General features: G+C 33.8%; 2 protein-coding genes across 5 annotated transcripts; one reads left to right on the forward strand and one right to left on the reverse strand.

Annotated features, from left to right (window-relative positions):
- Positions 1-1,121: 1,121 nt before the first annotated feature.
- On the reverse strand, positions 1,122-10,013 carry LOC114171406 (methyl-CpG-binding domain-containing protein 13-like). Of its 4 annotated transcripts, none has more exons than XM_028056457.1 (12): positions 9,867-10,011; positions 8,240-8,365; positions 8,031-8,132; positions 7,079-7,195; positions 6,861-6,956; positions 6,250-6,384; positions 5,272-5,367; positions 5,025-5,120; positions 4,356-4,490; positions 3,496-3,559; positions 3,320-3,397; positions 1,122-3,229 (listed from the first exon to the last, which is right to left on the reverse strand). In XM_028056457.1, the coding sequence occupies exons 2-12, from the start codon at positions 8,315-8,317 to the stop codon at positions 1,236-1,238; spliced, it is 2,991 nt and encodes a 996-aa protein (XP_027912258.1). In that variant the 5' UTR covers positions 8,318-8,365; positions 9,867-10,011; the 3' UTR covers positions 1,122-1,235. The 4 variants fall into 4 exon arrangements, with proteins under 4 accessions (XP_027912258.1, XP_027912255.1, XP_027912260.1 ...); XM_028056454.1 differs by having other exon boundaries at positions 8,240-8,481; XM_028056459.1 differs by lacking the exon at positions 4,356-4,490 and having other exon boundaries at positions 8,240-8,481; positions 9,867-10,013.
- Positions 10,014-10,599: 586 nt separating this feature from the next.
- LOC114174018 (transcription initiation factor IIE subunit beta-like) lies at positions 10,600-14,237 on the forward strand. Its single transcript, XM_028058751.1, has 4 exons — positions 10,600-11,106; positions 12,064-12,195; positions 12,294-12,410; positions 13,527-14,237. Exons 1-4 carry the CDS (start codon positions 10,918-10,920, stop codon positions 13,860-13,862), a joined length of 774 nt encoding a protein of 257 aa, XP_027914552.1. The 5' UTR covers positions 10,600-10,917; the 3' UTR covers positions 13,863-14,237.

A 14,237-nucleotide genomic window follows, 5' to 3' on the forward strand; every position in this document is an offset into this window, starting at 1 on the left:
TGTATTTGTTGGACTATATATTCTTTTGGTTGGTATAATGATCCTTAGGAATTCTTTGTGAGTTTATTTTTTTGTACGAGGTTGTTGTCTTCCGTTCTTGATTTATTGGGAAAAGTACTCACGAGAGGTGGGGATCTTTGTTTCCTTCTCTTTATTTGTTGTTCTCTTTCTTTTCTTCTTTCTTCTTGTTTTATTATAAAAACCCTATTGTCTTCTTTCAATTTATTTGTTATGTTATTGTTCATAAAAAAACGTGCAAATTGAATTATATATATGTCATAGCAACCATTCAAATTGTACCATATTTTAATTTTTAACTTTCTACACTATTAAATATTTTTTAGTATTTATATTCTTTCTATATATAAATTAGAATATTATAGTTCTTTTGAGAATTATTTTTCTTAATGGAAACATTTTTACGAGATCTTTTTATAAATATCATTTCAAGGCCTTTATCTTAATTTCTAAATTAAATTTTTTAATATTTAAATATAATCTTGTATAATTATATTTTATCATAAATGTAACTTCATTATTAATTCTAATTATAATACAATTTAGATATTTAAAAATATTTATGCATTATAAACTTTAGTTCCGTAAAACAAATACTTAACATATGTATTATGTTATACATGCTGCTAGACCTACAAATTAATATAATTCCTTCATTTCTTGAGAAATTGAAATTTAAGATTATCTATATTTTATTGATCATATATTGAATTCATTAAAATTTTGAATTTGCACATGGTAATAACAGTAAGCATGAGTTCAATTCAAATAATATATTAACATAACTTCCCCTCATATATAAATTTTTCATACATTTAATTTGCATTAATCTAAAGTAAAATATTTAGTACTAATAATGTAAGTATTTAATTGTTCTTAATTTATTCTCATCTATAATCTTCGGTGGAATTAAAAAAAAAAAAACTAAACAATGCAAAATTTTTCCCTAGTTTATTTTCTCAAACTTAATTTTCGTGTACTGTAATTGTAAAACTTTTTACCCGGTTGACTAATTAAAGTTCAACATAGATAGGAAGTTTTTATTTGATACAACAGTCAGTATTAGCATGCACGATGCATAATAATGATGACACTGATATAGATGTTCACACAAGCACAGTTGGAATAGATGCATAATGATGATATTGATATAGAAGTTCATACAGGTACAGTCGTTAAGCATTATACTTGGGATTAGCCAGCAATGTCTTGCGAACTCACTTTCTCTGAAAATTATTACTATTCTGAAAGTATTGTTCTTGAGGATCAACCCCGTAGAAAGCGCCCAGACCTTGTTTTTCCTGGGGGAGGAAAGAAGAACTCGCTGATGACTGTTGAACTGACTTGGATTTCTCCTCTATATTATTGTGAAATGAGATACCACTATTGGAAAATCCAAAATCTGGTACTGTCGAGAAACCCCCTCTTTGGCCATGGCTATGGGCACGTTCCTGGAAACATGCTTGAATTGTTATATTTTCCTCTACTGGTATTGCGCCTGAAAGAGTATCAAATGCAAATTCTAGGCATGGATCTGACCAAGAATCCATAAATGAAGCAGCGAATTCTCTGTCAGAATTATCGTAGTTTATTGTTGCAGGTTGTGGTTCTTCTTCAAGAATTGTTTTGTTAATATCAATTTCTAGTGCGTTCCCAGATTTAATACGTTCGGGTTCTCTTCCATTAGAATTCCTGGTTATACTGTCTCCATCCTTGTAAGACTCTCTAGTTGCAAACTTTGGATCATTTCCAAAAGATGTGGAGTAGGTGGTCACCTCGGGCTGGTTCAGGTCTTGTTTTGATGTGTGGCAAACAGTATTAAACTCATTCTTGGTCTGGGATTGGTAGGGATTATCATGAGTTTCTGCATTCATGCTCTTCTGCTCCATACTCTGAAGTGACTCCTTATTTGGGGGGTCACTAACATCAGGAGTAACAACAGGTAAAATGTCCGCAGTTGGTGCGTCAACTGGCAAAGCACCTGAAAGAGTCTTAATTGCAAATTCTAGACAAGGATCCGACCAGGAGTCCCCAAAAGGTGTGGGGAACTGTGAATACGATCTTTCATCATCGGCATTTTCCTCTTCATAACTCTGCATTTGTTCATTGGGAACCGTTTGGGCATCATATGACTTCTCATTCTTGATCAATGATTCACCACATAATGTTTTCAACCTGTCAGATGCCTGGACAACAAGTTCGGATTCTTCCCTGTCACGAAGATGCCCAGACACTCCATTAGTTAAACTCGCAGTAGCAGCTAGTTTGTCATTGCACGACTTCTGAGGGGCGAATTCAGCAGCTTTTTCAGTAGGAAGTACCTCGGATTCATTGCCAGCAAGTCGCTTTGACAACCGCCTTGGCACTGTAAGCTCTTTTTTGTTCTTGGATTTCTTTGAATTTACACGTGAGGTTTTGTCATTGCTGCTTCCTGTAACATTCTCAACCGACTTATTTTTGGGAGATGTATCTGTTTCAGAAACCCTGGCTTCTCCATTGTCAGTTGAATCTTCAACTGGTAATGCACCTGTCAGGGTCTGAATTGCAAATTCCAAGCATGGATCAGACCAAGAATAATGAAATGCAAAGGATTGCTCAAGTTCTGATTTCTCATCGTTATTTATTTCTTGGTCATCAAATTTCTTCAGTTGATTGCTAGTTATGGGTGTGGCTTCGGGAAGTTTTTTGCCTTTATTTCCATTTGTTGATGCTGCAAACTCCGTAACTGGCTGACCATCACTTTGCTGCAAGGTTGCTTTGGCATCACCTTTAGACCTTTTACTTTTATAAGATGTTTTGTGGGAACTAGAGTTGCTCATCAGCTTCGGTTCAGATTCAGCTAATCGTTTTGAAGAACGATAAAAAATTTGTTTCTCTTCCTTGGTTCTGGATTTGTTTGAGTTCAATTGCACTTCTTCTTGCTCTTTATATGAACGCTCAGTTTCCAGTACACCACTCAGCTGCTGAGATGATTTATTTGTCAAATCAGTGTCTAAAATACTTATATTTTTTCCCAACTTTCTTTTAGGAACTTGAAGAGCCTGTTCATTGGGCACGTAGGTCAAATGGTCAGGTTCAGCCCCAGAAAGTCTCCGTGAAAAACGGCGAGCCACATTGGACTCTTTGGTTTTGGATAAACTACGGTTGCTGTGATTCTTTTCACTAGCATGCTCCATCATATTCTCAAAGTGGTCCTTCTCTAGCACATCATCTGCACGATTTAAGTAAAAAAATCATCTTCATCACAGAACTTATTTTTCTGATTCTTTCAACAATATACCTTTTATTAGCACTAAGCTACCTGAATCAAATGTTTTCATCATTTCAGGACTGTGTACAGTTGCATGCTCTAACGATTGGCTCTTCACATCAGATTCACCTTGTAGAATGGAATAATACTTATCATTGTTATTTGGATAACCTTGTAGAATAAACAATCAGCTAATTCTAAAATATAATTATTTTGTGATTTCTTACCTACAGAAAGCTGTTGATTTGCGGCAGACTGCTTTAGCTTCTGCTTTTTGCCAATAGATGATGGCTAGATTGAACAAAAAACAAAAACGAGATTAATAAATTTTTCTCAGCTTGATTTCCCAAATTAAAAAATAAATATATATGTATGCTTTATTGGGAGACCATACTACAAAAAATGCTTAGCATTGGAAGGAGAAGCCTACACCGGTACTAATGGTGGAACTTGGGACGGAAGCAATCCTGACAATAATGGGGTAAAGTTTTCAAAAGGTGTTGCATAAAAATTCCAATTGTTATACCCTTCACCTCTTCCAGATTCTTTTACCCCTCCACCGACTCTGTCTTCTAGATAGGCACCGAACACCACTCCACGTCTTTATCTCCCAGCTAGACACTGAACACACACACTCACAGATCTCTATCCGGAACTCAAGTACACAAGCTCAATTCACACATACACTCAAAGATAGTTGAATATTATCTTATGTATTAACATCATGGATTTATAGCCTTAGATTACAACCGTTCAGTTTGAACAACATTTAACAACAAAACTAGCTCTGGAAAGAGTTACAACCCTAACTCTATAAAGAGATATAATACCAACACAAGTATGATTTGGACCTGCTAGTTCGGGTCCATAAGGTGGGATTAGAATCAAGTTATAAATAGAAGCAATAGTTAAGGTAATAAGCACGCAGTTATCAGAATTTTGACAATAACTCAAACTTGCTTATATTGCAGCTTGTTTCAACCTAGTCCAATGAGATTTACAGAAATCTCCTTTCTTTTAATCTTTGAACAGTTACTAAAAGCTACCATTGTAAGATAGAAATTCATATTAAGTAGACAAGCCTTACACTTATTCTGTCTTCATCTTGGATTCCTCTTTTATATGGTTTAATCACGCACGTATCTATATCGCCAGAATTAACATAGCGCAGTGCATCCTTCTTGGACCGAAATACATATCCACTCACTGGATCTAAATAAAACTGTTGAAAGTATCAACCAATCATAATTTATACAAGTATTTCAACATCTGGAAACTATTAAATGCTATATTACACTATGATATAATAAACCAAACTGGATATTATTCACTAACCACCTACTAAAAGAAGAAATACATAAAAGAAAGCTAGATTTGACAGAAATGAGACAGAGAACGAGATTGTATAAACGTAAATATCCATATGTTTTATTTCAAATGGGAGTGTCAATATACTCATACTTGTTTTGTAGGAGTTTGTTAGCATGATAAACCTTTGGGAGTATTTTAATAAGTCCAAGTTGTAATTTCCCAAAACACTACATATAAAACACAGAGAACTATACTAGTTTGAGTGGGCGCTAATATACTACCATTTTTTATAGGGTTATTTTAACGAATCCAAGTCTTTCCATGCTGGCATAATCTTTATAAAACACATAAGAGTATATTAGCAAGTTCAGTGTTGAAAATTTTCCCCTTTTGGGTAGAGAGGGACAGCAAAGCATATATCTGTCAAATATCAATGAATTCATACCAGATCTTTCTTCTTGCCACTACCACCCTTCCTAACCTTGGCTTCTGTTATCCACCCGGGTGGTAAATCCTCAACTTGGGACTTCTCGACGGAATCCTAAAACATTTTCAAAACTATAAAAACTGCATATTGAAAAACAGTTTTATCACAATAACTCAATTTCCAAGTTCTAATAGTACTCTATGGACAAAATAGAAACTCATCCAATCCAATGATCAATTTCACGAATAATATTTTAAAATGTTACCGGATCTATCCTTTTGTCACTACTGCCCTTCCTAATTTTGACTTCTGTCATCTGCCCAGGTAGTAAATCCTGTATAGTGGACTTCTCATCTGCATTCTAAAATAAATTTCCAAAATTATAAGGAGTGTTATATTCGAAAACAAGTTTATCAAATGGGCCTTAAGAATCAAATAGGCCAGCCCTAATAGTCAGAATAGGCCTTGTTAGGAATGCTGCTAGAGTGGTTAATTAGATAGCTTGATAGAAATAAAGGTAGAGAATGTAAGTGAAGGCACTTAGGTAGTCATTTTGTTTTGTGTGAGAGAGAGTAAGCTCTCATATTCCTAGTTAAGAGATTATTTTCATCTTCCTTGCCCTTGTTGAACCTGGAATGGATACATTGATCCAAAGGTGGAGGAGGAATTTAAATAAAAATTCCTTTATTTTAGTTAATCTCTACATTCTGAACCAGTAACCATTATACATCTATAGAATAATAACCCACTGAAAAATAGTATAGAAACAGCAAATGTAATAGGCAAGAGCACATTATATTGAATATAAAAATTAAAATTGCAGTAAAGCATGTAATTACCAGAATTTTAAAAATAACTACTATTTACTTTTGCAGGGGCATAGAATTAGTTGAGAAAAACCTATGCACTGACAATGTAAAATAATTTCGTACAGTCATCATATCACAATCCACCATGTATGGCAAGTTCGTTGACTTTTACAAAATTACCTTCAAAGTCATACCAGCAATCATTTACAATTGGATGACAATGAAAAACTATTTTACACTGTCAGTTCATGAATATTAAACTTATCTATTAATCAGATTGCTATCAAAACAAGGCTAAGTCCATGTGATTGACAGAGTTTTCTTTCCTTTTAATCTTTTAATAGTTAACAGTTAGAACCAATGGGAGTTAGTTATACTTGATAAAAGCTACCATTGTCAGATAGTATAAATCATATTGAGCAGAAAAGCCTTACAGATACTTTGTCTTGATCTTGGATTTGTTGCTTATACGGTTTAACCACACACACACTTATATCACCAGACTTAACATAGCGTAGTGCATCCTTCTTGGAGCGAAATACATATCCACCCACCGGATCTATATAAAACTGTTGAAAGTATAACCCAATCATAATTTACACAAGTACCAAACATTTGGAAAACTATCAACTGCAATACATTACAATCTAAGATAAAAAACCAAATTAGAATTGATTTGCTAACCACCTCCCAAAAGAAGAAATACAGAACCAGATTTGACGGAAATGAATGATCATATGAATCATAAATATACATTTTATTTTCTTTCAAATGTAACAAAGGGGGGCTGTTAATATACTCCCACTTGTTTCTAGGAGTATTTTAGCATGCTACACGCCTGACAGTATTTTAACAAGTCCAAAAATATAATTTCCTTAAATACTCCATCTAAAAAACAAGGAAGTATACTCCATAATTTTTCTAGGATTATTTTAACAAATTCAAGTTTTATCTTGCTAGCAAGACCTGCATTAAAAAATTTCCTCTTTTGGGTGGAGGAGGACAGCAAATCATATATCTACCAAATATTGATGGAATTTCATACCAGATCTTTCCTATTGCCAGTACCACCCTTCCTAACCTTGGTTTCTATTGTCCAGCCAGGTGGTAAATCCTCAACTGGGGACTTCTCGACAGCATCCTAAAATAACATTTCGGAAACTATAAAAACTGCATATTGGAAAACTGCAGGCTTGATTATGAAGTTCACAACGAAAGAAGAATGAAAAGAAAAACAGAGATGAGAGATATAGGGATACAAACATTGCTTTTGCGCATCTTTTCCTTCTTGGAACTGTGACTGTTGATGTTTATAGTCTCAAGATAGCGTAATACCTCTGGTTTGGAGTAGAATTTGCGTCCAGTTGGATCAATGTAACACTGCAAAAAGAAACAGAGATTTACAGCATGATGAGATGTATCATTATGGCAACCAACATATGCACAACAGACTCACCTGCATATATTACTAAAAGTTTTATTTTACTATTTTAAAAGTAATTAATAGAGGAAGAGTGAACATAAAAGACAAAGGATAAAGCCACATTGCTGTTATGCAATTAATACATCAAATAATAAACAGAACAAGAGATTAAAATATCAAGAGGTACATGGTCATATGTTCACATCAATTGAAGAGTGTACTACTTACTGTTTTACCAATGAATATAACCATTATAAATATTTTGAATACGGCATTGAATTGTGTGTCCCAAAAACCAGTTCAAACCAATGTTCATCACTAGCCAGGCAGTTCAGGAGAACAAAACTGCATTTGCCTACATACTAATAGACACAACTGCACTTAAGAATCAACACATTCTATATATTTTTCATTGATCCTGTGATAATCCTGCTAATAACAACCCAAGCATTGACCAGCTAAAGATTCTGTGGGCTGCCACCTAATATCTTCCTGGTTCACATTTTAAACGAAAACTTTCTACTCCATATGCTTCAACGGATATCTTTATTCATGTTTCAAATGTGGATCTAAGGAGTGGTGCACGTTATAGATTTAGGCTGCCAGTTGTGTCTTGCTAGCAATCCTATCTACTGACTAACAGCAATTGACATTTATGGAAGAACAAGAACTCACTGCAGCCAAATATAAGAATAGAAAATAGAAACAAAAATGACAGAAGATGGCCTAATCAAAGTTGTCAAGGTCTGTAAAAGTAATATTGAATCATACTTAAAGAGACTTTGTTACCACCTTATACCCACATCCCATATATGCACCACTTTTTCGAGTTTTGGAGTCCACAATCCAACCATCAGGTAACCATTCAGGATGTTCATCTGATTTTTCCACGGTCTGAAATTATCAAACATCAGCAAATGGGTGAGTGATAAGAGTTTAGCTAAAATGTGGAAAACAACATCCAAGAACAAAATATAAATTCAATAAAAGTTTGCACTTACCTGTTTGGAATTGCATTTTGTGCTATTGCTGATCTGTCTATTGGTTGCTTCAGACATTTTACGTTGAGCTTTACCCATTCTCAAAAGTGATGTAATATAAGAGAATCTTTCAGCTTAGTTTCAAATCTGTGTCATTTGCCAAAACCAGAAAAGTTCATTCTAACTTGATTCATTGAATCAGGGAGGACACACTATCAGCACATATTAGGAGTTGTGACTTGACATCCAAGATAGTAGTTACCCTATAGGATTACATTTCCAGAGACAAAAATACAAACAAATTATTAAAAAGCTGTAGAGAAGGAAGAATGGATAAGATACAATCAAGTGGCATTTAAACATGAGACACATTGACAAGATTATGAAACAAAATAAAGGTTAAATATGTTTTTAGTTCTTAAACTTTGACGTAGAATTATAATTCGTCTTTATCCTAAAGTTTAAAACAATTTGGTTTCCAAACTTGAAAAATTAATAAATATAGTCCTCCTAGCACACCTGAGTTAAACTTTTTTGACCTATCAAAATATTTGAGCTGTTTACACAGTTTAACACGTTCCATCTCAAATACCAGCCTAGAACGCCGTTTAACACGTAAAAAAAAAAACATGATCGGTTAAAAAAACTATATCCATTCATTTTTAAAATTTGGGGACCAAAATATATCAAAGTTTGGGACACTACGAATTTCAATTTCGCGTCCAAGTTTAGGGATTAGAAACATATTTGACCCAATAAATAAATACCTTAATATAAAATGTCAGTATCATTGTCCTCTACTATTGTAGTGAAATAAAAATTTCACATACAACAAGATAGAAAATTTAAAAACAGATTCCCCACCAAATTCAAGATTAGTTGAAAATTTACACTAGTTATGAATGGCCACAATTGAAGTCAATGAGAAATGAAATAGATAACAGAGCCAGAAACAACAATTACATTAGTACAAATAAATATTTGTCCACCTCTTGAAATTTATCTCTAAATTTTTATTTGAAAACATTATTACAGGACGTGCACACAAAACACAAAAATAGCCATAAACTAAAAGATTGCAGTTTACTAAAGAGTATGCTAATCGTAAATGTTCAGCTCCTCGCCCAGATAGTACAATCTAAGATCCATGCTATTGTTTTTCATCTCAGCTCAGAAAATATGGCCTTGTCCGTAAAACCCCTCTCCCTCCCCCTCTCTCTCTCTCTCTCCCTATATATATATATATATATATATATATATATATATATATATATATATATATATATATAAATTTTTATTTATTTTCTAGCTGTTTTGTGCATATTCACAACTTACGGCATGTAAGATGCATCGAACCAGGATCGTATGAATAAATTGCTGATTTCGCATAAAATAAAGGTAACTGAAGACGACTCTAGCCGTTTGAACCTAAGACGACGTCACCAGCACAGGACGATTTTTCGTTTCTTGTTTAGACTCACTATCATGGCGATTAACACAGTAGAATAGCAAGTAAAAGAAGATTTTCATGCTCCTAACAAATGCATCATTTTGGCTCGAATAAACATGTTAAAGTAAAATCAGAGAACAAAACATAACGCAGTATCAAAATCCTAAATCTTCTTGCTTGAAGCGTGAAATAGATTACCCTAATCCATCGATTCTGGATCCGAGACTTCGCAACGCTGAGACAGTCAACAACTCAACTTTCAGTACCTTCAGACTTCAGAGTTGAGTGATTGGTTATGAGGGATCGAGGAGGATTGTCCTGATTTAACTAATTTATACGATAAAAAGACGATTCCAAAAAAATACAGATACATCTACAGTGACTCTGGATATCTAGTCTCACTCCTACTGTAAAAAAATGTTATTTTCTGTTTTCTAAAGAATAAAATTATTAATACGGTAGTTTATAATGATAAGGACAAAAATGGTTTAAATTTTTTCCTAATGAACATATGTATAACAAAATAAAAAAACCTTTTTTTTTTGTCTTTGAATAAGAAAAGTTATCCACATATTCTTATGGTTCACTTATAATGTATAATACTTAAAAAATTAAAGAATAATATTATTTTCACTCATTATTTTGATCAACTTTTAATTTATTATTTTAATTACTTTTTAATTATTTATTTTAATTTTTTTTAATAGTATAATGTGATAATATAAAGGTATTTGGGACGGTGAATTAAAAATAAAAAAAAAAAACGTGAATCATCGTGTCATTATCAAAAATTAAAACGATCAAATACAAATTAATTTTTAAAAGATTTATATCTGCACAGTAAAATTTAGAGATAAAAAAAAGTTATTCAACCTAGTTAAATAGCACAGGAGGGTAGGCACGCGCCGAAACGCGGAGTAATATTATAAGAGAGCGTTCCTATGTCCGCGTGATTCAGTTTGTGCAGGAGAAAAACCTGTGAAGGTAATCCCCTTCGCCACACAATCCAATTTCCTGCGATCATACACCTTTCAATCTTCTCGTAATCTACCTTTTTCAAAATCCACTTACCACCTGTTTGATTCACTTTCCAATTTGGATCCAGGAACAATAACCATATTGATTAAGCATTTTCCCCAAATAATAGACATAGAAGAGTAGATAATCAAAAATTTCAGCTGGGGTTGATCGATTTGCAAATCGGTGACTAAAACCTTGTGCTGCGATTACTATCATTTTTTTACGTCAGATGGCGTTTCAGGAAAAGGGAAACAGGTCTAAGAGGCAGCCAGAGAAGAATCCCTCTGCTTCAAACAATGGAAGAATTCCAGGTGCTGTCAAATTCTCTAACGACACGGAAAGACTTCAACATGTCAATAGCATACGCAAAGCCCCCGTAGGGGCTCAGATGAAGCGTGTTATTGATCTTCTTTTCGAGGTATATATAATTATTTCATCCATCTTTTCTATATTACCATAAATATTTGTGTTATGGTTTATTCATCTTTAGTAAAGACCGAATGGATCAATTGGTGTAAAGTTGTTCTAGCACAATAGGTAGTGGCAAATATACATACAGTTAAGTTATACGCAGAACCCATGGCTTCTTAGCCAAGTGGATTGTCTCTCGGGAAACATATTTGTGATTTCTAAATAAAGATGCTTGATCAGCAGTGTTTAATCTACAGCTGGGACATAGAACCCTTGATGATCCTGACTAATTAAAGTGCTATTGTCTTCCACGTAAGATACTTGTGACTTCTAAAAACAATTTTAATATACTGTGTTAATATACAGTTGGACTATGCTTAGTATTGTTTTCTCTTGTCTTGTGGTCTCTAAAAAATGCACAATGACCAGTGTCGAATATGCAGTTAGGTTATACTCAGAATTGATTGTGATTCTAACTAATTCAAACAGGGTTGTCTCTTGTGAAAAGTGAAAAATACCCGGGGTCTTTAAAATATGCTCAATCAGCAGTGTCAAATATGCAACTGGGGTTATACTCAGAACACCTAATTGTCCTTATCGACTTGAATAAGATTGTTTATCGTCTCTTTAAGGATCTTGATAACCAGTATCCTGAAGACGGTTAAGAAATTCAAAGTAAAAAGCCTTTATCAGAATTCACACTGAGGCATAGCAAATCACAATAAAAGTGGATTAATGATAATATTTAATTAAAAGAAGTTGAATTCATTTACCAGTGTCCTAAGGGCCCATTTAGCATTTGGCTAATTGTAATATGACGCTGCTGAATATTGGTAAGAGCATGGTAAATAGTATATGCTTTACTTTAGCCTTCTGTTAGTTACTTTGTGTGTGATGGTCATTCTGAATGGTGGTTAGTGAGTGTCATTGATGCTTAGTGTTTTTTCTTGTGTTTGCTTTACAGACCCGGAAGGCTTTAACGATGGAGCAAATAAATGAAGCGTGTTATGTGGACATGAGAGCTAATAAAGATGTTTTTGAGAGTATGAGAAAAAACCCAAAAATTAGATATGATGGGGAAAAATTCTCTTACAAGGTAACTTTTAATTAACGTGTTATTGTACCTACACTTTCATGTTTCAGGTTTAGGTCCGTAGTTTGGTTTGTGATAGTGGCATTGCTTTTTCTCTGCAGTCCAAGCATGATGTTAGGGACAAAAGTCAGCTGCTTGTCCTGGTGCGTAAGTTTCCAGAGGGCATTGCTGTTGTTGACCTAAAAGATTCTTACCCAACTGTGATGGAAGACTTGCAGGTAAATTATTCTTGTTAGTTAATTGTTTTGCATGATATTTTCTTGGCATTCATTTTTCAGTGGCATGGGTGGGATTTTGAATATTGATATATGTTTCACTCCCATATTTGCCTTGGCTCGTTGTGCAGGTATTCATATCTCAGATTTGATTTCTTCCCATGCATATTGAATTGATGAATCATGTGTGCTAATATCACTAATCCCTATGCATGTGAAAGAAGTTTAAATAATCAAATGTTATGGGCAATATCAAGTATGGATATAAGTGTTTATGAGTCCATATCTAGTAGAGATGATATCAAATTATAATATGTAAATAAGTGTAAATCTCACTTTATACACCAGTTCCTAGGTTGAGTTGAGCTAAAAGTGCACTTTCTTAAGTGTTGAGATGCACGTCCTCGTTGTGAGGGGGTGTGTAGAAGAAAGCTCACATCGGTTATAAATAAGGCCAAATTATAATATTTAAAGTGAATGCAAATCTTATTTTATAAGCTGGTTTTAGAACTGAGTTAGGTTTAAACTTCACTTTCATAAGAATCAAATGTTTTTGTAGGAGAGTTGGGGAGTTCTTTTATGATGATATCTGGACAAGTTAATATAGTGTAAATATGGTTTAAAAACTAGTTATATTATGTCTAGCCATGGCTTAGCTCTTCCAAGGAAAGGAACAAGTCCAAGTGTATATCTCTCCCTTTATTTTTGCTTTCAAGCACATTCTAAATAGTTTCTCTCTTCTTCTTTTTTAATTTATTTCAATGTTTGTACTTGAAAGTTTTGCTTTTTCATGCAAGGGAACACTATTTAGGCAAATTCATATTGTGGATGTCATGAAAATAATAAATTATTCAAAGAAAAGTTGTCTCTAATTTACTAATACTTTAACATAATGAGATTTTCACACGTTAAATCTACATGAAGTTATAAGTTAGCATGACTTGAAGAGACCAAAATAGGTTCAAGGTTGTCTTTCATACTTTAAATTTCTGTGTATTATTTTAAAAGTAATGGCATAGTTGAAAGATTGAGTTTCAAATATGGTTAGCACTTGCTTATGCCGTCTTGTTGTGAGATATAATTGGTTTCTCACGGAACTAGACCCTTATTGGGTTGTAGGCTTTGAAAGCTTCAAGGGAGGTTTGGCTGTTATCTAACTTTGACTCACAAGAGGACATTGCCTACCCGAATGATCCTAAAGTGCCCATTAAGGTGGATGATGACCTAAAACAGCTTTTTCGGGAGATTGAATTGCCTCGTGATATGATTGACATAGAGAGGGATCTACAAAAGAATGGAATGAAGCCTGCTACTAACACTGCAAAGAGGAGGAGTGCAGCCCAAATGGAAGGCATTTCAACAAAGCCTAAACCTAAGAAGAAGAAGAATGAAATCACTAAGAGGACCAAGCTGACTAATGCCCATCTTCCGGAGCTTTTTCAGAATTTAAAATGATTCCTGACTTAAGGAACAAGTGGCGAATGAATTCATATACCTCATCTGTTGACATACAACATGTGGTTAAAAATTTATTTATGTCGTTCAGATGGGTATGGGCTTTTTTTATTGTATTAGCAAACTGCTTCTGGTTTTGGATATACCTAATCAGTTTGAGGGAAACGATGGCCATAGCAAATTCAAGGTATTCTTTTTATCTACACTTATACACGATTCTAAGGCCGAAGGGGAAGATCAATTGGCTCAGTGAAAAATATTCGTAAAAGGTTCTCATTGGTATTTTCTACCGTTGTTAACGAATATTCTTTTTTACTTTATACACATTAAGGTTCTCATATTTCATTTAGTATTATTATCAAAGACTAACACTTA

This window comes from Vigna unguiculata, chromosome 2 (assembly GCF_004118075.2).
Source record: "Vigna unguiculata cultivar IT97K-499-35 chromosome 2, ASM411807v1, whole genome shotgun sequence".
Lineage (NCBI taxonomy): Eukaryota > Viridiplantae > Streptophyta > Magnoliopsida > Fabales > Fabaceae > Vigna > Vigna unguiculata.